The sequence below is a fragment of the Onychostoma macrolepis genome, chromosome 25, assembly GCF_012432095.1.
Source record: "Onychostoma macrolepis isolate SWU-2019 chromosome 25, ASM1243209v1, whole genome shotgun sequence".
Classification (NCBI taxonomy): domain Eukaryota; kingdom Metazoa; phylum Chordata; class Actinopteri; order Cypriniformes; family Cyprinidae; genus Onychostoma; species Onychostoma macrolepis.
Genome location: NC_081179.1, coordinates 12523864 through 12551023, shown reverse-complemented (window position 1 = coordinate 12551023; position 27160 = coordinate 12523864). Strand labels below are relative to the sequence as shown.

Below are 27160 nucleotides of genomic sequence, written 5' to 3'. Positions count from 1 at the left end.
CAGTTTGTTTAGTTGGGGAAATATCCAAAGATTTTACCTTCTTTTTTTTTAATAATAGCACATTATGGAGGTTTCATAACAAGACACAACATGCTTGATAGTCCATAAGTATCTATTATATTCTTTATTTGTTTCTACAGTTGAAAACATGAGGAAAATATTTCAAGAAATACTAAGGAAAGGCATCTAGTCTAAACAATCTGAACACAAGAAGAGTGCTACAGTATGAGGCATTAAAAAAAATTACAAAAGACAAAAATTTTAAGAGCACACTGAAAAGAAATTACAATGTCAATGTTTCTTTACTGCAATGAAAACAACTCTCCGAGAAAAATCAAATGCTAACATCAGTACAGAATTCATACCAAAGAAAATCAAAACGCATGCAGCCTAAATGCAGAAATCATGCTGGATTATTATAATATTCTTCAGTGTTTGTTACCTTGAATACCACTTCAATTCTTCTCAGAAAATCTCTCAGAGAAATACTGCCCATATATTTTCTCCTAAAGCTCTATTAATATTAATTCATATTAATACTCATATCATATTGCACAAGCCCAAAATTGTAAATTTATTCGAGTGGATGGGTTGGGGTGGGGGGTCACAATGCATCATTTTGAAAACATTATGTAGATTGGATGGTCATATCAGAGATTCAGTGCCACCGTAAAAATTATTCTAAATTAGATTTGCACCCATCCTGAATCTCATTATGCGACCAAGCTTGTGACAGGGTGCGTCACAGCTTATAATGCAAGTGTGGCCACATTTAAAAAAATATATTACACATTTGCTGACATCATAATAAGAAAAACATGAGACCACTTTGGCTTTTAAGTATTTTTGTACCATAAAAAGGTGGTTTATTACAGAATTATGCTGGAATAAAATAAAAAAAATAATAATAAATTCAGTAGCACACTGCAAATGATTAAACTGCACCTGAGATCCATGGCCATTCAAATTAAACAAAAGTGATCAAATAATAATAAATGATTGACTGTCACATTTTATATTTAGGTTTGATGAGGCTATAAAAAATGCATTAGCCTATTTAAAAAAAATGTAATTGACTTAAACCAAATATTTTATACAAGAAACAAATGATTAAATGGCTACTTTCATTACATAATATACAAATTAGCATAAAGCACAACCATATTTTGTGACTTCGTCACTTGCTAATTTAAACTACTTCATAAGATACGATATAAAACAGCTTGACTGCATTTACAACCAACCTAACACACTGATTCCTGTGTAAATAAATAAATTGTGACTTATTTAGTATGTACAGTCTTTTTTCCAATTGATTGTAATTGAGTTTGAGTCTTATTTGACAGAAAAAGAAATAAAATTGTTACAACTCATTTGTAACACAATAAAATTATAAAAACTTAAGCTATTTTCTAATATGGTCATCTAGGGTAAATTAACATTAATATATATTAGCATTGACTTCATCTTCAAATGGCCACTGCATCAGACTATGGTTAGTACAAAATATTTAATGCTAAACGCGTCACGCTGTGGGTTTGAGCTTCATTTGCTGCTGGCTGCTGTGACATGGGTCCCCAGCTGTGCAGGGTGGTGTGGCGATGGTGCCCTCTGTTGCTAAGAGTGAGGCAGTGCAGGCGTGGTTGAGGGAAGAAGGAATGGAGGGAAGTATAAAAGAGGAGAAGGAGAGAGATAGTGAGAGAGATGGAGAGGGAGGAGTTCTACTCATCGCAGCCCAGCAGCTCCATTCGCAGGGTAATGTGTTCATGCCACGCCCACGGCAGGATGCGGACGAATCGTGCGTAGAAGGGGGGCTCGAACACGTTCTTTTTGTGCACGTTGTTGTCGCTGTTGCCAGGGAAAATCTGCAGGTGAAGCAGAAGGAAATAAAGATGGGGTGAGAGAAGGACGTGACAGACGGATAAGGGGAAAAAAGCAGAATGTGTGCGGCCAGCGTTGTGACCAGTTGAAAAGATGTGGGGGATGTTCTGAATCTGTTAAACAAAAATTCTGTCATCGTCATGTCGTTCCAAACCTGAGAGACTTACTTTCATCTGTGGAATGCAAAAGATGATGTTTTGAGGAATGTTTCAACTTTTTTGTCCATTTAAAAACCCTACATTTCCTCAAAATATCTTCTTTTATGTTCCACAGAAGAAAGGATAGTCATACAGGTTTGGAATGACACGAGGGTGAATAAACTGACAGAATTTTCATTTTTATGGGAACTATCACTTTAAGTTTTATAATTATTGACATATTTGGCATATCGACATTTTTATTTGATCAGCCCATTGATATAGAATTCACAGCTCCATATTGACATACTGAATTCACAGATCCTAAAAGTAGACCAATGCTGAGCACATAAACATCGTAGAGTGGTTTTATTTTATTAGCTATATGCTATTATAGTATTTATTCATGGTTTGAAATAGCTTTCATTTGAATATTTTCAGTTTTTCATTTAAGTAATTAGTGCTTTTGACATTTTTATTAGTTTTTGCCCTTCTATTTAGCTTTAATTTATTTATTAGTAATTTTAGTACTTCAACTTCAACTTATTTTATTTCAATCGAGGCAACATTTCTTAAATTTTATTTCTTAAATTTCCTTTTTTTCCCCCAAGCTTTTCATGAAAAATGTATATTTTATTTGAATTATTGTCCTCGTTTGTAAGTCGTTTTGGATAAAAGCATCTGCTAAATAACTAAATGTAAAAATGTACATGAATTTAGCTTTATTTTAATTAACAAAAACAATTTTTAATAGTTTAGGTTTACAACACTGGCACTAAAACATACAAACAAAAATAGTATGAAGCATAATATTTAATCAATAGTACAGCCATGAAATTTTACTTGAATTATAATTGGTTAATTCGATTCAATGTTTCCAGCCAATCGGATTTACATACTCATTACTGTTTACCTATATAACCAGGACATATTCAATGAATACTATGTTTGCGTGCTATGTATCATCTTAGCCTACCTCCTCCCCAGCACCACCTGTCTAGATCTGCTACAGGGGATCTTCCTCTCTCTAGCAGCGTTATGTTTCCTTTTCATTTTATGAGAAGCAATCCTGTTAAATGTTTGGATCATAAACTTAAGATCTAGTCTGCCAAAACCAAACCTATTTACACTAATAAATCTATCCCAAGAGTTGTCTTGACTAAAATTGTTACACAAGTTTTTCCATCTTATACTTATTATTTTTTATATTATATATACTTATATAATATTTTATATACTATTACTTATTATAATTTTTTTTTTTTTTTTTTTATAGATTTATTTAATAACAACACTGATCACAGCCACTAAAACATAAAAACAAAAATTTCAATTAAATCGACGAAGATTTTCAACCCATTTGAGTTCTGAGTGAAACCTTTAATGTGTAGTTCAGGATAAGACTTGATTCAAAAGGAACTAGGTAATTAGGGGTCAATTTTGATTTCATGTTGACTTAAACTGAGAAATCAAATCATGGTTAAAAACCAACCTTATCTGTTTTTGTCTTGTCGTCTTTGAGTATGGTCCAGTACTTGCCATCATCACTGTGAGCCACTTTAAAGGCGGACACAAACTGCACGTTGCCAAAGTCTTTGGCCCCTTGCGTGATGATCCCTGTGATGCGCTTTGGTCTGAGCAGGTCCACCTAAAAGAAAAAACAAAACAAAACAACAACTCAGCAAGTGGTCTTACATCAAAAAAAAACTGGCATTTAGTTATAATGATCTGTGTTACGACAGATTCACTACTGGCCTCCAGATAATTGCGTAATTGTAAGAGGATTGCTGTTTGTAAATGATAGCCTCTCAGGACAGTGCAGATTGAAAATTAGGGCAATCTGACTGCGTTCAGCCCCTGAAAGGTCATCCAATGTGTAAATGTGCTAGGATCCCAAAGCAACGATCAAGAATGAATTAATTTCCTATGCAAACACTGCCAGACGTTAACAAAGGAAGACACTCAAACTCAACTTGGACAGTATCCAGGCAATACTCCCGCTTAATAAAAATGACTTCGTTTAAAGTTGGAGTGATATATACACTATTGAGGTTAGTTAAAAAAAAAAAAGAATTAAAGAAATTAATTTATATCATTATACATTAAACTGATCAAAAGTGACAGTAAAAACATTTATAATGTTACAAAGGATTTCTACTTTAAATACATTCCACTTTTGTAAATGTATCACGATTTCCACAAAACTATTAAGCAGCACGACTGTTTTTAACACTGATGTGAATAAAATTAAATGTTTTTGTGCACCAATCAAGCAAATCAGAATGATTTCTGAAGGATCATGTGACACTGAAAACTGAAAATTCATAAAACATGCTGAAAATTCAGGTTTGCATCAAAGAAATAAATTACATTTTAAAATATAATCAAATAGAAAAGTTATTTTAAATTGTAATAATATTCCACAATATTATTGCCTTTGCATTGCCTCTTTACAAAATATAAGACTACAAAAATCTTAAAAATGTAACTTGATTCAGTTAAAGACTCACTCCAGATGTCACACACGACTGTAAATATCTGAAGTGATTCTGTCACTTCACAGCCTTACAAGTTTGTCATCTCACCTGCAGCCACTCGGAGCGGTTATTGGTGGCTGCTGTCCAGGCGTTGGTCTTGCCCTGCTTGTCCAGACGAGCGTAATGCGGGTGCCAGGTGAACGACTCGATCCCCCAGGTGCGGAAAGTGCTGGAAGCTGTCATCTGTCTGTCATCGATCAGCCGTGACTTGATACCTAGCGGCTCGGAGCAACCTGTCGTGTTCAAATACACTGTGAAGTGAGACAACAGAAAGAGGGAGGGTACGGGACAGGAAGTGGCAGAGAGATGGATGGGAAGCGTGTCAGCACAAGCGGCACAAACCACATCAGCGCTGAGCAAGTTTCATGCAGGTGAGCGGCAAGATGCTGTGTGTGATGGGGTGTGTGTGAAGCGCATGCGGGCGAGAGCCGGCGGTGTGTGAAGCGTGCTGTGATGGACAGCCTGAGAGACACAGACGGAACAGTGAATGAAACATTGACATCTGCACCATTTCAGTGATTAGAAATTAGACTTTCATGTAGGGATGCAAGACATAACGTACCATATCGGCTGATATTAGACTTTTAAAAAAATTATTAGTATCATTGATATTCAATATTTTATCATTCTTGCTAATTTCCATGATGTAAAGCTCACTTAAGTTAATCTTTAAAAACAGTAATAAATTAATAACACTGATAAATGTATCTAAAAGTGAATATCTATTGTTAATACTGTACACTATAATACTGAGATGCCAAATGAGATCATAATTGTATGCAGTAGTTTAGTATATTATTATAATATTAAACTAATATATATGTTTTTTTACATAATATAATATAAAAATTGGCCAATTACATAATTTATACATTAATTTTATAATTCTTTATGCAGTTTTTATTAATTTATTAAATTGTATACATTTTAAAAATGTATTTAAAATGTATTATAAATAAATATTATCATTTTAAAATAAATTGTAATTATTCACTAATTTATCATGTTTATTTATCAATGTAAATTAGTGGCCAAAACATGAAAATAATTATCAGTTTATCATATCAGCCAAAATATTCTAATGTATCCATGTATCAGTGCATCCCTACTTTTTACGATATGAGAATAATAATTAATATAATAATATTTTAAACAAATAATCAAGAAAAGACTTGATATTTCTTAAACGCTTGCAGAAAACAAGAACGAAATGTACCAAGCACATACCACACAAATTAACCAGTGTTATTCATCATCACTATATGCAGCTCAAAACTGTGTCAAATGTGCTAAATAAGTCAAATGTCTGCAGGGGTTTCTGCTCTGAACGTTTACTGGCTAAAGTCCCGGTTTGGGAAGATGTGACTTTGCTCCTTCAGCCAAACAGGCTGCGGTCCTTAATTTCCTGGTCGTCCTCGTTTGTGGTGAAGTTGTCATGCTGCTTGCTCACTTTTTCTTACATAAAACCACAGCAGTATTACCAAATTCTAGTGGAGTTGTTTTGTCTTTTGGCTTCCATAAATCTATTCTTAAGAATGTATAAACATGCAAAAATATCATTGGGACTTTACCATTGAGTTCACAGCCCACCAGCTCCAGTCTCAGTGTACATCCTTTACGGCATACAACAGGAATGATTCGTATGTACTGAGCTATGATTGGAGGGTCAAACAAATTAGTCTTTGTCCCATCATTGTCCATATTACCAACAAAGATCTGGAAAACAGAAATGTATACATTTATTAGTTATTTAAAAAATATAATATAATTACAGGTTATGAAACATTTGACAAATATTTCAAATGTTTATGTGTATATATATGTGTGTGTGTGTGTGTGTGTGTGTGTGTGTATATATTGTGACGAGTTCTCATCAGCGTTGCCCTGGGGACAAAGGCGGAACACCTGCACCGCCTCATCAGGGCTGGGCCGGTCGCACCTGAAGCTCATCAGTCCCCAACCATATAAGCCGGACGCGGCTGGGTGAGAGGAGGAAGATGGACTTCGCTCTGATTGTGGCTTAATGTGTGCACTCTTCTCTCGTTTCAGAGGCCAGCGACTGACCGACCGACCCAGCCCTGACAAAAGGAGCCACGGAATTGTCACCGCACGGCACGAATCACACACGGAGAGCACCGCACCTCAGCCACCAGCCACCAGCCACCTTGCACCTATTGCACTGCACTTTAATTGAATAAATCCACCCTCCGGGGTATTTATTTTGAGCTCTCCTTGTCGCGTGATTCTTCCACCCCGTCACAGTGGTGGAGAATGCAGGCATGAACGGAAGATTTCACCGGCAAGTGAACTCCACCTTTTAATCAGCGGTTTTTTTTTCTCTCTCTTGTGCACTTTAGGACGGTTGGTACTCCTCCCCTAGGATGGAAGAACTGCTCCGGCAATTGACCGACGTCAGCCTGCGCCAGCAGCAGATTGTCGAACATCTGGCCACGCGCCAAGGCCAGGCTGATCAGGAAATCGCCGCCCTTCGCACGGCCGCCCGCCAGCGCGTTCCGTTACCCGACCCGCGCGTGCAGGCCGCCCAGCTCTTGCCGAAGATGACCGCACACGATGACGTTGAATCATACATACAGATGTTTGAAACTACGGCCATCACGGAGCGATGGGACCCCGACGATTGGGCCCGAGCGCTGGCCCCCCTCCTCACGGGCGAAGCCCAACGCGCCTTCTTCAGCCTGCCAGCGGAAACGGCGGAAAATTACGAAGAGGTGAAGAAGGAAATTCTCGCCCACGTGGGGCTTTCCCCGACGTGTGCGGCCCAGGCATTCTTCGAGTGGACGTACCAACCCCGGCGGCCCGCGCGGGTCCAAGTAGCTGAACTCTCTCGCCTAGCCCAACATTGGCTGATGGTAGGCACCCCCACCGCCGCCCAGGTAACGGATCGCGTGGTCGTTGATCGCCTCCTCCGAGCCCTGCCCCGTAGCGTTCGCCCCGCCGTAGGCATGAGGAGCCCAACCACCACATCCGAGTTGGTAGAGGCGATCGAGCTGGCTGAGGCGGCCCATCGTCGCGAGGCCGGGGAGCGAGTACCACCATTTCCCCGGAGGGTGGTCTCAGAGCAACGCACGCCGGAGGGCATCTCGCGACCGGTAGACAGGACGGCGGCCCCCGAGCCTCAAGATGAGCCCATGCCAACGGCTTCCTCGTCCCCCAAAACCCGGACCTGGTGGGCAGGCTGTGTCGTCCATCAGGAACTACCGAAAGGGGCTCCAACGGCCACGGTTAGGATTGGTAACCGGCATTACAGGGCGGTTCTAGACTCCGGAAGTGCCGTCAGCCTCGTCCAGACAGGAATACTGCCCCCGCCGCACAAGACCAAGGCTACAGTACCCATTACCTGTGTCCACGGGGATACACGGGAGGTCCCCGTGCGCCGCCTCACCATCGCCGCGACCCCAGGTTCATGGCCAGTGGATGTGGGACTGGTGAAGGACCTGCCCGTGGCGGTCCTGCTGGGACGAGACTGGCCGGGGTTCGAGGCCCTGCTCCGCGCCACCACACAGCCTGCCTGTCCCAACGGGGGCCGCCGTAGACGACGCGCTGCCAAGAAGCCCAGCGGTCGTCCCGTTCTCCTGGCCTCGGACAGTGGACGCGATGGTGAGTCCCCCTCCCCTAATACTAATCTCTTTTAGGATGTGTTCCAGCAGGTCACGGGAGGGGGCTCATTTGGCCGGGCCCAGCGAGAGGATGAGAGGCTGAAACATTGTTTGACCCAAGTGCGTGTCCTGGAAGGGAAGGACACCCAGCCCAAGCCCCATCCTCTCCCCCACTTCGTTGTGGAGAACGGCCTGCTCTACTGTGTCGCCGAGCGAAGGGGGGAGACAAAAAAGTTGCTGGTGGTCCCCAGGTCGAAGACAGAAGCGGTCCTGCACTTGGCTCACGCCCACCCGCTAGCCGGACACCTCGGGGCAGGCAATACTATCCAAAGAATCCGGGACCGGTTTCACTGGCCCGGCCTGGAGGCCGAGGTCCGACGGTACTGCCAAGCCTGCCCCGAGTGCCAGAAGACATCGCCGTACCACCCTCCCCCCTCGCCGCTCATCCCACTGCCCATCATAGAGGTGCCCTTCGAGCGCATCGGGATGGACCTGGTAGGGCCGTTGCCAAAGTCGGCCCGGGGACATGAACACATCCTAGTCATCGTGGATTATGCCACCCGGTATCCCGAAGCCATCCCCCTCAGGAAGGCCAACGCCAAGACCATCGCACAAGAACTTTTCTTGTTATTCAGCCGGGTGGGCATCCCTTCAGAGATCCTGACCGACCAGGGAACACCGTTTATGTCCCGGCTAATGGCTGACCTCTGCCGCCTGCTCCGGGTGAAGCAAGTGAGGACGACTGTGTACCACCCCCAGACGGATGGCCTAGTAGAGCGGTTCAACCAGACCCTTAAACAAATGTTGCGGCGAGTCGCCGCCGAAGATAGGAGAGACTGGGACCAAATGCTACCCTACGTCCTCTTCGGGATTCGGGAAGTACCACAGGCGTCCACCGGCTTCACTCCGTTTGAGCTACTCTTCGGAAGGCAACCTCGGGGACTGCTCGACGTCGCTAAGGAGGCTTGGGAACGCCAACAACCCACCCCGCACCGGTCCCTTGTCGAGCACGTCTCCGAGATGAGGCACCGGATAGACCGTGTCATGCCATTAGTCCGGGAACACCTGGCCAAAGCCCAACAGGCCCAAGCTCGCCACTACAACAGGCCAGCTCAGCCTCGGGAATTCCAGACGGGCGACCGGGTTATGTTACTGGTCCCCACCTCAGCCTGCAAATTCCTGGCCACCTGGCAGGGGCCCTACACCATAACGGAAAAAGTCGGACCAGTGACCTACCGAGTACAACAACCAGGGAGACGGAGCCCCCAACAGTTATACCACATCAATTTGCTTAAAAAGTGGGTGGGGACCAGAGAAGAAACCGTAGCCCTGGCTGCCGTAACACCCGTCTTGGTGGATACCAACCCCGATCTGTCGGCAACCCAGAAGGCTGAGCTGCAGCACCTGGTCGGTCAGTTTTCGGATGTGTTCTCCCCTGTCCCCGGGAAAACCCAATGGGTCCAGCATGACATCCGAACACCGCCAGGAGTAGTCATAAAGCAACGGCCCTACCGGATCCCAGAGGCTCGTCGGCAGGCTATCGAGGAGGAAGTCCAACAAATGCTGAAGTTGGGGGTGATCGAACCATCACGCAGCCCATGGTCCAGCCCCATCGTCCTGGTCCCGAAGACCGACGGCACCCTCCGCTTCTGCAACGACTTCCGGCGCCTCAACGAAGTGTCGGAGTTCGACGGATACCCAATGCCCAGTGGATGAACTGTTGGACCGCCTGGGAAGGGCCGGTATATATCCACCCTGGACTTAACCAAGGGCTACTGGCAAGTCCCCTCTCTGCCGAAGCCAAGCCAAGACGGCCTTCTCCACCCCTCGGGACACTGGCAGTACCGGACCCTTCCCTTCGGCCTTCACGGGCTCCTGCAACGTTCCAGCGGCTTATGGACATCGCCCTCCGTCCACACCAGCAATATGCGGCCGCATATTTGGATGACGTGGTGATCCACTCGGGCGTTGGGAGGACCATCTAGACCGTCTGCGGAGGGTGCTTACGGAACTACGGAAGGCTGGACTCACCGCCAACCCAGGAAAATGTCACCTAGCGCTCTTGAGGCCAAGTACCTGGGCTTCCGAGTCGGACGGGCCTGATCCGACCCCAGGAAAAGAAGGTAGAGGCGGTCCGCGATGCCCCGCGACCCGCCACGAAGACCCAGGTACGGCGTTCCTGGGATTGGCGGGTTACTACCGCTGCTTCATCCCCAACTTTTCCTCCATAGCCGCCCCTTGACAGACCTGACCAAGAAGGGCAGCCTGAGCGTGTCATCTGGAGCCCAGTGACAGAAAAGGCCTTTCAACAAATCAAACACGCTCTGACCGAGGGACCAGTCCTGCGAGCACCGGACTTGGCTGCCTTCTTGCTGCAGACAGACGCGTCGGAAACAGGGTTGGGAGCCGTCCTGTCCCAAGTCCAGGAAGGTGAGGAACACCCTGTCCTCTACATCAGCAGGAAGCTGACAAAGGCCGAGAGGAACTATGCGACCGTCGAGAGAGAGGCTCTGGCCATTAAGTGGGCAGTCCTGGAGCTGCGGTATTACCTGTTGGGCCGAAGATTCACCTTGCTCACCGACCACGCTCCCCTGCAATGGATGGCAAAGGCAAAGGACACCAACGCCAGGGTGACGCGCTGGTTCCTCGCGCTCCAGGACTTCTGCTTTACCATCCGTCACCGGGCCGGAGCCTCCAACGCCAACGGACTCTCTCGGATCTGGTCAGCTTATGCAGGTCTGTCAGGGGTCACTCCCGCCCACCCCCAATTTCCCCCTTACTGCCATCTTGTTTTGCCTCCAGGACCAGGACAACGCTTAGGGGGGGGGAGTGTGACGAGTTCTCATCAGCGTTGCCCTGGGGACAAAGGCGGAACACCTGCACCGCCTCATCAGGGCTGGGCCGGTCGCACCTGAAGCTCATCAGTCCCCAACCATATAAGCCGGACGCGGCTGGGTGAGAGGAGGAAGATGGACTTCGCTCTGATTGTGGCTTAATGTGTGCACTCTTCTCTCGTTTCAGAGGCCAGCGACTGACCGACCGACCCAGCCCTGACAAAAGGAGCCACGGAATTGTCACCGCACGGCACGAATCACACACGGAGAGCACCGCACCTCAGCCACCAGCCACCAGCCACCTTGCACCTATTGCACTGCACTTTAATTGAATAAATCCACCCTCCGGGATATTTATTTTGAGCTCTCCTTGTCGCGTGATTCTTCCACCCCGTCACAATATAAAAATATATATATATATATATTATACATTGTTTATCCTTTTGATCTTTTATTTAAAATAATTCACAAAAATCTAACCTAATTTGAGAAAAACATTTATTTCATAATGATATTTCCCCCCATTTTAAATTCTTATTATCCAATGAAAGGTTAGATTTTTGTGAATTTTTTTAATAAAAGATCAAAAGGATTAACAATGCAGATTAATTTTCACAGCCTTCTTTGATCATATTTATCAAGGGTGCTGATATGTTTGGCCATGACTTATGTCTTCATTAATAAAAAATTTTTTAAAAAATGAAGACATTATAAAAGGTTTACAAGTTGGTTTAATGTGATCTATATAGATAGACAAAAAAAAAAAAAATGAAGACATTGGTATGTTTTTACAACTTTTCTAATTATTATATTACTATATGTATTATTATATTCTATAATAAATATGCAATAAATATACATACAGTAATCAATTATATAATAAATGTAGTAATATATAATTATTATTTTACTACTATGTATCAATTTTATTCTTTTACCCTGGTCCCAGACCCAAAATTTTAATCTTAAACCATGAAAATCCAATTCTAAAAATACGAATTACTATTACTTTTAAAATTATGATGATCCAAACATACAATATAGTTAAATATTATAAAAGAGTTTCTGATTATATACATTTTTTTACAACTGCATCTGACCAAAAGTGCTCACAGTTAAACAAACACCCAAAAAGGTCAAACTAAAACGGTCACTAAAAAAAAAAAAAAGAAAGAAATAAAGAGAAAATGAGTGAATCATCACCACATCTTTGCTCTGGCCCTCAGGTCTGTACACAGTGAAGGTTCGCCCATCCAAACTGGACGCCACCTTGAAGGCTTTGATGAACTCGGCTGTGCCCATGCGACTGGCACCCTGGGTAATGATGCCAGTGAAACGCATCTTCCTCTGCAGGTTGATCTGTCATTAAATAAGTCATTAAATGAGTCATTTTTGGGTCAACACAAATAATACTTGAACTCCAAATATGTATTTAACCAGTAAACTGAACAGACTTGTTTACCTCAATCCAGGGGTTCTTGTCGTGTGTCGCAGAGGTCCAAGCATTAACGAGTCCCTTGTTATTCAGTCGGGCCAATTCAGGCCCCCAGCGCTGCAGTCCCAGAATGCCGTAGTACACGGAAGAGGCAGAAATCTGAGACTCAGCGATGCCTCCTCCTTCCATTCCCAGCAGAGAGATGCATCCTGGGAACCAGAGCCAGACATTAGCAGATATTCAAGCGCTCAGGAGACAAACAGGCTTACTGTGCGACAAACAGATGGATAAACAGTGTGATGACCGCATTCACAGGAGAGACGTAGCTATTGTGTGCTGAATGAAGTCACCAAATGAAAAGCCAAATATGTGGAGGAAAAAAAAGTGAAAAACAGTTTGTGGACGTGTGTACTGGCAGTGTCCTACTTACGCAGATTGCAGTGCTTTCCCACATAGGGTGAGGGGCATTTACAGGTGAAATCGCCATCAAGATCTCGACAGGTGCCTCCATTCTGACAGGGCTGGCCGGCACAGTCATTCACATCTGCGGGAATCATAAGGTTTCTGTAAAACTCATCAAAACTGGTCTGGACAAGCAAAACAGTTGTCAAAAATAAAGCAATTTTCTTTGTGACCTCTAGGTGGCAACATGCAGCTTCTACAATGGTCTGAGAGGTACATGAAGATAAAATATAAAAGATCAAATTCTTTGCTTCAAAAGATAAAATTATCTAATATATATATTTATTCTGAAAAATGGTTTCCAAATGAAGTTTGTAACATGAAATATCCTTTAAAGTCACCTAAATGTATTTATGTATCGGCCATAATAAACATATAAACACATTCTTATTGCTTGAATAGTTTTTTAGTTCTAATTCCCTCAACAATTTCATTTACGAAACATCACCAAATAGAACTCTCTTTATTAAATAAATAAATATTTTTTCTACATTTTATTTACATTTATTAAATACAAATCTCTTTATTAAAGCACAAAAACTCTAAACATCTCTCATATGAATATCACTTAATTATAAAACAAAATCAAACCAAGTGGCATTCATTTTAAATATTTTTGTTTAAATGTTCAGATTTTAAATGATAAAATATTAAACAATGTCAATAACATTTTGTAATGCATAAATGTAATAACATATGTAATGCAATGTCATTACAATTCTTAATGCAGGCACTAAATTGTGCTCTTATTGTCAATATTACTGCATATAAAAGTCAAATAAAATCTCAAAAAAAGCAGCAAGAAAACAGAGGCAGATGAGGTGGTAAAAAAAAAAAACTTGCAGGTATCATTTGGTTTTGACAGCTACGCAAACAACTGATCGTGGTTTTTTCTTCATGTTAACAGTCTTGGAAAATTGCTGTTCCGAGAAATGTTTGCTCATCGAGTTAGAGATATATCACTCAGTTAACTACAATAATGATGTCCAGGATGTGGGTATAAAATTAAAGCCAGAAATACTTGTCATAAGGTTTTCAACTTACAATGGTTACGATGGCGGCCCAGAATTGAGGGCATATAAAGGGAACCCACATATGACACAGCATAATCTCCGCACGACTGGATTTTTACAGTCGTTCATTAAGAGGATATAGGAGGCTGAGGCAGACCTGCTGAAGTTTCTAATCCACTTATGAGCAACAGCGGCACGTCAGATCCCCAACATGCTTCAAACACAAGTGTGTCAGAATTATTAAAAGGTCAACATGATGATGCAGAGCAAGGGTGTATAATGACCCTCATGTGCCTGAAGGGAAATATATGTTATTGGGGGGGGGGACATTAAACTGAGAGAAAAAAGACAAAGTCACTCTGCAATAGAACATTCCAGCAAAACTGAAGGAAATCAGTGGGATTATCTGGTGTGTGCAGATGGAGCGTGACTGGGTGTGACCGGTCACAGTGGTCCAGTGCCAACACAGTGCTCAGACATACTGAAGCACTTCCAAACCTCCAGAGGTCAGCGAGCAATACTTCTCCATAAGTGTTAAGAGCGGTCACTTTGTGCTGGACTGACCTAAAATGACTGCTGGATGAATCGGAGCTTCAAATTGCATTTTTTGCATAATCCATGTATCCTCTATATTAATAAAATAAAGACTAGTACATTGATTTGTTTGGTTCACAACAAAATCTCCACAACACAACGGAAACAAGCCGCAGCACAATGAAATTAGCACAACATAATGGAAACAAGCCGCAACACAACAAGATTAGCACAACATAATTAAATTGGTCCTGTGTTGTGTTGTGTTGTGGCGATTGTTGTGAACTACTGGGCCACCGTACTAAATAGTTCCCGAAAGTATGTCAGCTACCCAGATGCTAACTGCTAATGTTAAAACTGTCCACTATACAATGGGTTAAACCACTAACAAGCTAATTAACATTTTTAGGAGTCAGATATCCAAAAGCATTTAATGTCAACCTGCTAACAGGTACTAATAGGTAATGCTAACATTAACCACTCTACAATGCGTTTAGCATAACACTAAAGCTAATAAGCATCTTTTAGAAGTCAGCTTTCCAAAAGCATTTAAATGTCAACTACCTAAATGCTGACAACATCATTATGAACTCTACAATGTGTTTAACTGCTAACAAGCTAATTAGTGACTTTAAGGAGTTTTATATAGTTGAATGGCTTTTAATATTTAGCCAGTTGAACTATAGGAGGCTATAGATGGGGTTTAGCACTGAACCAAATACTAGCATTAAGATTTGAGACACCTCGGCCCGGTTTCACAGACGGGGCTTAGCTTAAACCAGGACTAGGCCTTAGTTAAATTAAGATATTTAAGCAGCTTTTATAAAAATGCCTTAGAAGAAAATGTTGCAGGTGTACATCTTGAGATGGAACAATGGCACGGACATATGTTAAGATATGTTAGAGCAAGATATTTTCAGTTGAGACAGCTCAAACAAGCATTTTAGTCTGGGACTAGCTTAAGCCTTGTCTGTGAAACCGGGGGCTTAAGTTGCAATTTAGTATTTAAAATATATGAACTTTAAATGTAATATCAAATAAGAAACTGAAGTTATATTATAATCAAGTACTTTCAACACAAATGCATGTATTTCTTCAAAAGCACATCAAAAGATTAAAACAATGACTTAAAACTTTAGAAATTATTACAAAGTGCACTTTTTAGAAGTGTACTTAAGTGTGTAAAGAAACAGTCATGAAAGTAGCTACACTCTTTAAGTCCATTTAAATGGTCTTTTATTTCATTATTATTTTATCTGCAAGTACAGTTAAAAAAAAAAACATGCTTTTAAGATTACACTACAAATGCACATTCAATATAATAAAGCACACTTCTTTTTCACAAGGGCCTTACATTTAAAGTTCCCCATTTCAAGCATGGCAACTCAGAATAAAACTGTACAATGCTAGCGTTTATTCCTAATGTAGCGGATCGTTGCTGCCCACCAAGAAGCAATTCAACACAGTAGTGCATTGTATTACTCTGAGAACATCAATATCTAGCTACATAATGTGAAATGCAATCTTATGTCAGTTGCAACATCATCCAAATCAATAAAATGCAAGGTCAGGAGGTCTCCACTTCCACATGCGACAGTGAAATTGGGGCATCCAAGAGAAAAAAAAAAAATGAAGCACGCTGGGAAGGAACAAAAAAGCTTTTATGACTTGCTGAGTCTGTAATGTTGTCTTGAAATACAGCAGCTACACACTGAGTCTATGCACAAGACTGTGTCAAAAGAGTCTATATACATTTTACACTTTTTCTTTTGTCTTTTTATCTGTTTGTGAAGATGGTTGCACTATATATGTATTTTTTTATGTATGCCTATTGTTGTCGTATAATCTATAATCGTTACTCGCTTGTCACTAAACGAGTAAAAACAAAACTAAGTGTTATTTGATTGCTTTCTATGTTCGTCATACTATCTCTTCCTGTCTAAGTGGGTGATTCTTCACCAAAATAAGGTACAATTTGGACATTTTGCGAAATAATAAGAAGTTCATCTGAACAATGACCACTTAGTACAGTCAAAAAAAAAAACATGGAACATGTTGTTACGGTTTACTAAAATTATTATTATTTATATAGTTTTCATTCATTAAAAAAACTTAAAATAAAATAAATATAAATATTTAAACAAGACAATTAGAAATGCTGCCTTGGCAACTGAAATAATGTAATTACTAAAACTAAAACTCAAAAAAAGTAAATAAAAAAAATATGTATAAAAACCCTAATATAATATAACTAAAATCATTTATTAAATTGAAATACTAAATTTAAACAAACTAAAATGAAAACTGAAAATATAAAAATAAAAGCTAATTTAAAATATGAATAAATACCATAATAGTATATAAATACCACACTGCTGTGGACCAGTTTGAGAAATGCTTTGTGCTTAAGCCCTAACCAGCCATTAAAATCCCTTGACCGCAATGCTGAGAAAGATTAGTGAGAAAAAAAGGAAAATAAAAGACACTAGTTGAGAAAAATACAGCAATTAGAGGTGAGAAATCCGAGTGAGAAAACAAGCTCTTATTCACTGGAAAATAGGAAAATTACACCGTAGTGGCAGAAGGGCAGCACCAATTTAGCCAACTAGCTTTAAATGCAGGAGTCAAGCGCTTCGTTAACTCTTCGACTTACTTGCAGACACACAAGAGAGGCACTGATTCTGTATTTAAACCCTCCAGCAGGTTTCTATTTCAATCAGCTCAGCTAATGTGACCAGTGCTCCGCTGCGTAAAAGCTTTTGACACAGATTTCACGGCCCCTTGCGGGGCTTTCAGACCAATTTCATGCTGTCAGTGAAACATTTCTGCCAGCTGAGAGCCGAGGATGTGTGCGGACTTCATTTACTTGCCTCCTCCACTTGCATTTTACCCCAGCAACAGGACTAGTGTGCGACAGCGTGGGTGTGCTACGCTACAGTCATATTTTAATTTGTGCTGCCACTATGTTCGGCACAAACTACGCAGTTTGCGTACTCCACAATCTTTGCCATCATCCGAGCATGATTTAGACGTCTCCCTGAGGGATTAAGAAGCTTCTAAACAGTCAATTCAACGTCATTGCCGTTCTAATCTAGCCACATTCCCAACCACACTGAAGATGAGCCCACATGCTTAACTAAACGCAGTCAAAACATCATAACCCTGCCATCAAGCGCGAGAAAGCTGGCACCGAAGCCATAATGTCCACCGTAATCAGAGAGAACGTGAGGGAGTCTCTGTGGTGAACTAAACAATCAATGTTGTCTTAAATGTATAGCATGGAAAAGCAGCATTCAATTATGGAGGGATTTCTGGCTTTTATTTTTCTCTACTTGCAGATTAATGCCTTGCCAAAGAACAAGTTTACGTCAAATCCATGAAATCAAAATGAACTCCTCAAAATAATGAATAAAATACGGTTGCAAATGAAAATGAGAGAATAACAATCAACCAAAAGTGTCCCCATTTACTTTCTTAAAGGAAAGGTTCACGCAAAAAGTAAAGTTTCTGTCATTTACTCACCCTCATGTTGCTCTAAACCTGTAAGAATTTATTTATTTTGTGGAAGACAAAAAAATATATATTTTTAAGAATGATGGTAAAAGGTTTTTATTCATTTAAATAAAAAGAATACATTTTTGAAGGCAAATTTTAAATTGTATTTCAGAAAAAAATGGCCAAATCCATTTGTCAATCAAGTTATGAGTTTTTATTTTATTTTATCATTTACTTTTTGGAGTTTGTCAATCCTAGTAACTTGCATTTGTGTGGAAAACAGCAGCATGGACATTGTGCTTATTGTCTAATTTTGTGTTCCACAGAAAAAAAAAAAAAAAAAAAGTCATACAGGTTTTGAAAGACATGAAGCGAAGTGAGTGAACTATCACTTTAATACATGATTTAGATCATATTGCGAGTGTTTCATCAGTGCAAATTATTCCAAACAAGCATCTTCATAGATTTCCTCCTTCTCTGATACAAATTTCCTTATATACTGCTTCCAAAAATCAAGTTCAACACCATTTACTCTCCACTGAATATGTCAAATTATGAAATTAAATTGTTGTGGATGCACGTCATGGATGCATGGAGCATTTTAGCATCATTCTAATGTGATTTTTCTAAATTGTGGAACTATGTGAGGGGCCACGCAGTCATGACTTGGCTGTTTGTTGTGGTGTTTTGTGCTGAGGGCTGTAGGTCTGTTCGCCCTTCAGCCAACAGCAGACAACAGCAGAGACTAGAGCGGTTCTCTGCTGTCTTAACAGTTGCATCTGTTAAGATAGCAGAGATTTGACCATCTGCCCTCATTACATCCGGAGAGCTCCTGGAATTGACGTAGACCATGCTACTTGGTGAAACAATTAGTCATGCATTTCTGAAGAGAACAGCTGCATGTGATATGTTGGCCTTGCTGTGCAAATAAAAAAAAAAAAAAAACTCTTCTAATAAACACTTTCTGCAATACAGTATCTAATTTGTCCTTGCATGGGAGCTATGGCCAGACAAAGTTCATAAGAAATATAAAAGCTAAATAAAACTTTTATGAATATATAAAATGCGTCAACCAGCATGGAACATTGAAGTTGCTAATGCAAATTCGCCATGTTGACCAACAGAAAACTGCTTTCACTAATGTGAACACATTTTCAACAGCACTTCTATTCAGTAAATCTGACTGAATTCAGATTATTTAGGCAGTTTATAGCTACAATTTGCCATCTGGGTTCTGTTCTGTGAGAATTAATTACCATTTGGAGGCAGATGTGATCTCCATCCTAATGTAAATTTGATTTTACAGCAATTGAGTTTTTCATAATTCTCATTGGTGTCTCCGGATAAGCACTTATACGTTTGGCGTGAAACAGATCCAACAGTTTGGATAAAAGCAACTCACTGTTCTGGCAGTGGATTCCATCGAAGCCTATTGGACACTTGCAGACATATTCACTGAAGACGTCTCCTCTTCGGGAGTTGGCGACGATTTCACAGAAGCCATCATTTTTACAAGGGTTAGGGTTGCAGGGCCCTGAGAACAAGGGTCATGTGAGAAATGGATACAAGTAACCTTTGCACATATAGGTTCACATATATCTACATTAATAACTGATAAGACTGTTACCAAAATCGGTCTCGTTGCAGGTGGGTCCAGTGAATCCTTCAGCACAAATGCATTTAAAGGGATCTTTTCCTGCTTCGGTCACACAGGTTCCTCCATTCAAGCACACATTTACTTCACAGCTGTCAGCTGAGAAAAGACAAAGATAGTGGATTTGTTTTTTGATATTACATCCATTATTGACATAACTTTCAATAAAACTCAGTGGGGCTCATTCATTAAACATGTACAGAATGACTTTTTATATACTTGTATATATACACATTGTCACATTCAAATCCACGCAACATGAATTTACAAAGGATTACAGAGAAATTATTAATCTTGTGTTTCATGAATAATGCTCATTTGGGGTTAATTCACTGCCATCAGCAGTATTTTCTGATGGGACGCTTCTGATGGTTTAGAATTCTGTTTCTTTTAAAAAGGGAAGTGAAAAAGACAATGGGTCCACTGTTTGGTCATGTTTTTATTAGCGTTGGACAAAGTGGACAACCCAAATTGCTGACGAGGCCGCAGCATTACAGACGTTTCTAGAAGTTTCTTTGCAGTCCTGTGGTCTATATAAAAATTGTTTGTGAAGGTCAGGAATGTTTACGTGAGACAGCAATGGACTGAGGAAAAAAGTACGGAAATGCAAATAGAAATTTAGCAGAATAAAAATAATAATAATAATAATGTTTAATAAATTGAGTAAAGAACCTCCTAAAGGATCAATGCAAGTAATGATAATAAAATAAGTAAATAAAAAGCGAAGGAAAAAATAAGCAATATATGGATTTGGAACTACATAAGAGGGAGCAAACAAAATGGCAGAATTTTCATTTTTTGCTGCAATAAGCTAAAGAAACCTCTGCACCTCTTACATTTTTATGTATATGCTGAAATGGACACCAAAAAACAACAACATTCCACTTCAGTTTTTGGAGCCGTTACTATCTTTAACTGTTAATTTTAGCCTGACACATATAGGCCTTGAATTTGCAGAGTTACAACTTTCCACAATCTGTGCTGGCTTCCCACAACTCTGTGTAAATGACACCTCTGTGAGAGACTTCCTGCGCATCGTTGTGTCCTCCCCTGGCACCAATCCAAAATACCACAACGGAGACACTCAGCAGAGTTTATTCGAGGTGAGCGGCACTCGAAATGATAATTAGCCCATGTTTCAAGCAGCTCCACTGCAGGTTTCAACCGTGTGAACTTGTTTCGCGCCAAGACATCATTTGGCGAACAAGCTCCTCTAATTGTGACAAAAAGCAATGGCCTTCATGCTCAGGGCTGAAGCTTCTGGGATAACGATAAAGCCCTGGCCCGCATAAACAGAAACCTTCTTATCCAAACGATTGCAATGTTTATCTTAACTTTCAGGAACAGAATGTTTAGCAACTCAGATCAACCCATCCATCACAGATAAGCACAGAAAACTCCACGGGGAACAGAAACTGTCTATGGATAGCCTGAAGGATTTATGACAAAATTGACAAGAAGTTGAGAACTGAAAGTAATTCATTGCGGCTTAATAACTTTAAACACAACTCATAACTAGTCACAATTCTACTTTTGTTTCCATAGAAATGGAACTCTGAACAGAAACCGTTGCTGTGACATGGAATGTCTTTGCCGCTTTTTTGAGGTCCTGACATGGGCGCATTTGTGGGCAAACTTTTGTATCTAACTGGATAAATTACCAAAAATTAAATTTGTGCCATCATTTACCCACCCTCATGTCATTCCAAACCCATGTGATTTTCTTTCTTCTGTGGAATGCAAAATAAAACATTTTGTAGAATGTTCAAGCTGCTCTTTTCAACACAATGAAACAAAGTTAATCAAGCTCCAAATAAATAAATACATTTGATTGGTAAATGTTCTTCTGAAAAGCAGTTTGCAAAAAAACAATTCATTAAAAATAATTTATTGTTATTATTATTCATAATAATTATTATTAATAATAATAATAATAATAAAATTTACTGGAAAATTGAAAAGGAAAGAAAAGCATTGCATTTAAAAAAATGTATTGCTTTAACTACCTTTTAAACGAATTACGTAGTTTTAAATGTGTATTTATGTGTCAAAAAATATTTATTTATTTTCATTTTTATATTTAACTACATTTTAAAACATGAATTTTAAAAGTCTTTTAATTTGTCAGTTTAAAAATTACTTTTGAGAAGAAAAAAAAAAAATACAGGTTTGGAATGACATGAGGTTGAGTAATTTCTTAGGTAAACTATTGCTTTTAACTATACCTGAGATTATATGCATGTAAACTAAACAGGGTGGATAGTAATTCATGTCAGGGAATCCACATCATGATGTATCACCTAACATTTACTAGCTATACTTAACCTAGTTTAACTGTCAGAGAACTCAATGTTGGCCTAATACGTTCTGGAAGGCCAATAAACAGAACTGAACACATCAGCTGAACGCAAAGCTGTTTGATGAAGTGAAACATCTGATCAGCGTCTCATCAGCTGAGCTGGCCTTTTGATCAGCAAAAGCTCTGAAATGGGAGTGAGAGCAGATTATTCCCACAGGCTTTCGGATAGATGGCTATAGGCGCTATAGTATATCACATGGTCTTTCTCGGAGTTAAACGTGTAAAGGCAGGCAACTGTGGGAGTGTTCACTGCTCTCTCACAAAAGAGGCACGCAAACAGGGACAAAGAAAGCAGAAATGAAGTTTGGCCAGGCAACTGTGACCCTGAAAAAACAAGCAGGCAGTGCTGAGCCAACTCACAAAATGAGTAATAACCAACGTGCAACTGGCCCAATCCCAGTATGGTCAAAACACTTTTACTGTGACTGTACTGATATTAAAAATGTGCAGCCTTAAAAGGGATACACCTAAAAATTTTGGAATAACACCAGTGGAACCGAAGGCTGGCCTGTTACAATATTTTTGCAATTGAGTTTGGTGATACTAGTGGCAAAAAAATTACAAACTTCAGCTTTAAATTTTAAAGTAAACAGTCCAATAACAAACACATTTGATGTGCTACTACTATGGTTGTGTTTTGCCAGAAAAACACTACATTTTTTAACTTAATGAACCAAAATGAACAGTTCGAAGCTGAAAATAACAGAAGAGCTCAAAACCATAAAACCACTCACTACTTCATTTCATATATCTGGGACGTCACTTGAGTCATTTCAAAAAGCAGCATGACCTGATCTTCAATCTTATGAGTACAATAATTACATAATAACTAATAACGCTTAAAAAGTAGGGAAGGGCTTTAGAAATGAGTCATCGGCATGAGGAGTCATTCAGCTACAATCTGCTGAGCGGATCACGCACACTTGGCCAACAAAAGAACCCTTGACTGTCGTATTAAGAACAGGTGCAAAACAAAAACAACAGACTGGACGACAACCAAAACACTGCACATGTGCATATGAGATCATGCAAATGCAACAACACACCTACACACCAATCCAAGTTTGTGATAGACAGGAAATGCAACTGTACTAAGTATGCAGTGCACTCAATGTTTATAGGCTAAAGATGTTTATAGGTTTGATCATGGTAATTTAGTGACATTGTAAAGTCTTAAAATGGTCATAAAATTTCCTTGATTTTTTAAGACAGTTTATAAAAAAAAATACTGTAACTTCCACAACTCAAAAACTTCCATCCTTCCTTCAAAAAAAAAGGGAAGGCCATTATTTAGGTTCATATTATTGCTGATAGCCTATGTATGGACAATGTTAAATTTCTATATTTTGTCTAAATAAATAGGGGGAAAATAGATTTATTTATTCTAAAAAAAATGCTGCAAGTGTATCACAAATATCAGAAAATCGCAACATTAAAATTTACAGTATGAAAAGTTTTTTTGAGATTTGCACATTAAACAGTGTTATTACATTATTATTGGCAGTTGTTGTAAAGATTATTTGAGGGTTAGATGACGACATGGATTACCTAAATGTAAAAAAGTGGAAATTAATATACATAATATATAATTATAATAATTGTTACTCAAAAAAAAAAAAAAGTGCCTATAAGACACAGAAACACAAAAGAGCTCATTCTCCAACATAATAAGTGGGCTTAAAATGACCAATTTAAATTATTCTCTTTATACTTTAAGACTTGACACTGATAAAATAATGTATACAACATCCAGGGAATGTAACAAAACCTTTTAAGTTCTTAAAAATAGATGATCTGTGTCTAGGTGCTGATTTGTGTTACAATCTCTGTGTATATTTAGACTCCTAAAGTGTTAGTTTACCTTTTAAGACTACCATGGAACTTACTTTAAGGCTTGTGGCTTCACACTTTATGCTAAAGGTGTCCTGGATTTGTTACTCCACATTACTGCTGGTGTGAATATGCATGTGTGTAGGTGTGTGTTAATGTACAGTGTGTTTTCTCAGCTATGCGGCCATTTGCACATCATTTAAGATGCCTTCATACAGCACTGGGGAACTCGGTGTTCCAAACCTCACATTCCTACGTCACTGAATCCCACGTTAAAACTCCCAGAACAGCTCAATGCACTGAGCCGTGTGGCTTGCACCTCTTAATGACCAAGCAAATGATCCATAAAGATATGGTGCGCACATAAGGAACGTACTGTTCTTTGACCAATTAACAGCTTTTTTTTTTAGTGAACTGTCAGTGAGCTTGCATCTTCAGGTGAGATTTCTGTAAACTAAAGGCATTTCTCTAAAACAGCCATCTGTTCTTAAAAATATCCCACAAAGACTAAAAATACACTCTGACGTAAAGAGAAAACAGCCATTCTCTAAGGCAACGCAAATAGGCTTATAATTAATCTTACTTGGAAATGCTATAATGCAAAGCATAATATTTTGGCATGCCTTTACACAGATTCAAAATGGACATAAATCCAGTGCAGTGTATTTGTTCAAAAACTGGTAACAAAAGTTCTCTGACAAGTGTTGGAATATGCGATTTTAAAAATTCAATACAGCAGATTGGAAAATGGAGCATGAGACCAAGATGGAGTGAAATGAGAAATGCCATGTTGCTCTGCCTATGAATGAAACATTGATTAGGGCTTATTGAAAATTAATCACAGGAGAAGCAGTCTCATTGGACCGCTATTAGGAGTGGAGTCAGGACAAATGAGCCCATCCCCGGAGGGGAAGACCCCGCTGCCAGATGGCACGGGCCACGCGACAGCTTTTGAACGGCTCGCAAACACATTCTTTCAGAAGAGAGCGAGTGAAAAGCGGGAGGCTGTGTAGTCGCTATAATTAGCGTACTCTCTGTCAGCTGACCTGAGAGGCCTGGGTTGTGTTGATAAAAGTCTGCATTTGCTGATTTTAAGCAGTTTTTGCTAGATTTTGATGGATGAGTGCTGATCTTAGATCAGCTTGAGAGTGCAGCTTCTATCCAAAGCGGTTTACCTTCTCAATCCGATAAGTGAGACAAACAATTCACAACTTTGAAAGGGATAGTTCACTCAAAAAAGAAAAGTTTGTCATCATTTAATTATCCTCATGTTGTTCCAGACGTGTATGATTTTTTCTTCCATCAAACGCAAAAGGAGATGTTAGGCAGAATGTTGACGCTGTTCTCTTTCAAACACTGGCACTGAATGGTGACCAGCAGCTGTCAATCTCCAAAATTCACCTAAATCCATCAAAAAATAGTCCATACGACTATATACCCAGTCTTTTGAGGCCATAATATAGATTTGTGTGAGGAACAGACTGATATCCAAGTCATTATTTAATGACAATCTTCTTTGTAGATCTCAGATCTCATTATTTGAATATGCATTCAAATTCCATGCCTTGTGAACTGCTACTAGATCCCTTAGTACTAATGATGGTTGGCACCAAGTTTGACAAGCTTTTCCTTACTTAAAGCTTAAAGAATAGTGCAAAAATCATACAGACCCCTTTTATGGTGCTCTTTGTCCTGCATGGTCACCATTCACTTTCAATGAACAGAAAAGAGCAGCTGCTAAACATCTGCTTTTGAGCTCCACGGAAGAAAGAAAATCACACAGGTGTTGGAAAGCCATGAAGATAAGTAAATGATGTGCAAACTTCTCTTTTCTCGATGAACTATGTTTAACATCACAGAGCGCCAATTTCATCACTTGAAGTGTGAATGAACAAGATCAAGGAGGCGACAACTGTACCATTTGAAAACTTCACGGAAAATGCTTTAACATGGAACACAACCACAAACCAATCAAAAAGCAGTCAATATTACAGTAATGAAACTCTGCAGGAAAGAGGACAAATTTTCCAAAAGTTTGCGCAAACCTGTCCTGCTGCACTGGTCGTTAGTGGCAGGAAGTGCCCTGGCCTCATTGGGCTCCGCTGCATATTAAAGTGGCCACATTCAGTGGAAGTGACTCAGTGATTTGGTCACTTGAGCCACACCTACAGACTGGAGCCAGATCATGGCCTGAGGCTCAACGGCAGATGGGGAAGTGTGTTCTTAAACAAGTAACAACATCCGTGGAGGCTAAAATAAGTAATAGGGCCAGGTAAATAGTGAATACTGAAATCTATACATTAAAAAAACCAACACTTGGAAGTACAAAAAAAATTTCATATCTCTGTTTGTTCAGGGTATATGGAGGAAATTAATTTAGATTTGGGTAGTTGACAATAAAAACTGAACTGTCCTATGGTGTGACATAGCAAAAATGTAGGAAAAAAAAAAAAACTTAACATACAAATAACATGAGAAAAATGTATCTTCATTCTTAAGAGTTACAAATAGCATGAGAGAGGTTTATCTTCAATGTTAGAGTTTTTTTTTTTTTTTACATTTTTCCGTCACACCATAGATACGTCAACTACCCATATGCTGTCAAAAAATCTTAACATACATGAGTAGCAAAGGCATGAAATTGGTGCTCAAATGGTCTTCCACATCTGACCATGCATCTATAAAATCTGCCCAAGCCTGTAGGTCACTGGTAATGGATTGAAATCAGGACATGATGTTTTGTATAGACAACAAAAGGACAAAGCAAAGAGCCCAAGGCGTTAAACGCAAGTACAGGCAAGAATAATATACATTTTGTCTAAGAGAAACATCAACTAGATGACCACAGGGACTTTTCATAAAGTGAAGCCGCCAAGACTTGTTTACAAGACGACAGTGTGAGGATGGACACTAAACATCATTCATTCATTACTAAATTTATGAAAGTAAAAACACAGGCTATATAACACACACACAAAAAAGTAGTAAGAAAAGAAGCTGTTTGGTGTCTTGACATTTAAAACGTTTAACATCAAACTAATAAGGACCGTAGACTTTAACTTGCTTTGTTTATTAAAGCTCAACGCACAGACGAAAACAAAAACACTTACCGCTCGCAGTGGAGACTGAAACAGCAAGAAGACACGCCGCAAAAAGTGGCAAACTAACAAACAAGCTTGAGAAAGTTCTCATGGTGCCTCGGTGAACTTCTCGTCGGTCTCAGGAGTCTTTCGGTGTGAATCCGTTCGCCGTTATGACTACAGGCAAGATTAGAGGCGAGAGAGGGACAATATGTGCGCTCCCACGTGTATCTCTGCGCTCAGCCAATTACATCCTGTTTTTAAAATACGGCCCCGCCCATGACCCCGCCCC

At 40.0% G+C, this 27160-nt stretch overlaps 2 protein-coding genes across 3 annotated transcripts; one reads left to right on the top strand and one right to left on the bottom strand.

Annotated features, from left to right (window-relative positions):
- Positions 1-93: 93 nt before the first annotated feature.
- Positions 94-27073, bottom strand: mfge8b (milk fat globule EGF and factor V/VIII domain containing b). 2 transcript variants are annotated; one of them, XM_058767261.1, is made up of 10 exons: positions 26899-27073; positions 19573-19698; positions 19348-19479; positions 12872-12985; positions 12469-12650; positions 12210-12365; positions 6127-6271; positions 4604-4806; positions 3511-3666; positions 94-1865 (listed from the first exon to the last, which is right to left on the bottom strand). In XM_058767261.1, the coding sequence occupies exons 1-10, from the start codon at positions 26978-26980 to the stop codon at positions 1722-1724; spliced, it is 1440 nt and encodes a 479-aa protein (XP_058623244.1). In that variant the 5' UTR covers positions 26981-27073; the 3' UTR covers positions 94-1721. The 2 variants fall into 2 exon arrangements, with proteins under 2 accessions (XP_058623244.1, XP_058623245.1); XM_058767262.1 differs by having other exon boundaries at positions 4604-4788; positions 26899-27070.
- LOC131534412 (uncharacterized) lies at positions 4791-8651 on the top strand. The gene is made up of 3 exons (XM_058767265.1): positions 4791-4926; positions 6605-6767; positions 6913-8651. The coding sequence occupies exon 3, from the start codon at positions 6937-6939 to the stop codon at positions 8206-8208; it is 1272 nt and encodes a 423-aa protein (XP_058623248.1). The 5' UTR covers positions 4791-4926; positions 6605-6767; positions 6913-6936; the 3' UTR covers positions 8209-8651.
- Positions 27074-27160: the final 87 nt, after the last annotated feature.

Bases quoted from the DNA above. Each gene is read 5' to 3' on its own strand.
- LOC131534412 (XM_058767265.1), top strand. From the start codon at position 6,937: ATGGAAGAACTGCTCCGGCAATTGACCGACGTCAGCCTGCGCCAGCAG.
- mfge8b (XM_058767261.1), bottom strand. From the start codon at position 26,980: ATGAGAACTTTCTCAAGCTTGTTTGTTAGTTTGCCACTTTTTGCGGCG. The intron at 6,272-12,209 runs GTGATGATTCAC...TCTGTTTTCCAG, and splicing joins AGGGCCAGAGCAAAGATGTG to ATCTTTGTTGGTAATATGGA. The intron at 4,807-6,126 runs GTAAAGTCCCAA...CTCACTTCACAG, and splicing joins GGTGGGCTGTGAACTCAATG to TGTATTTGAACACGACAGGT.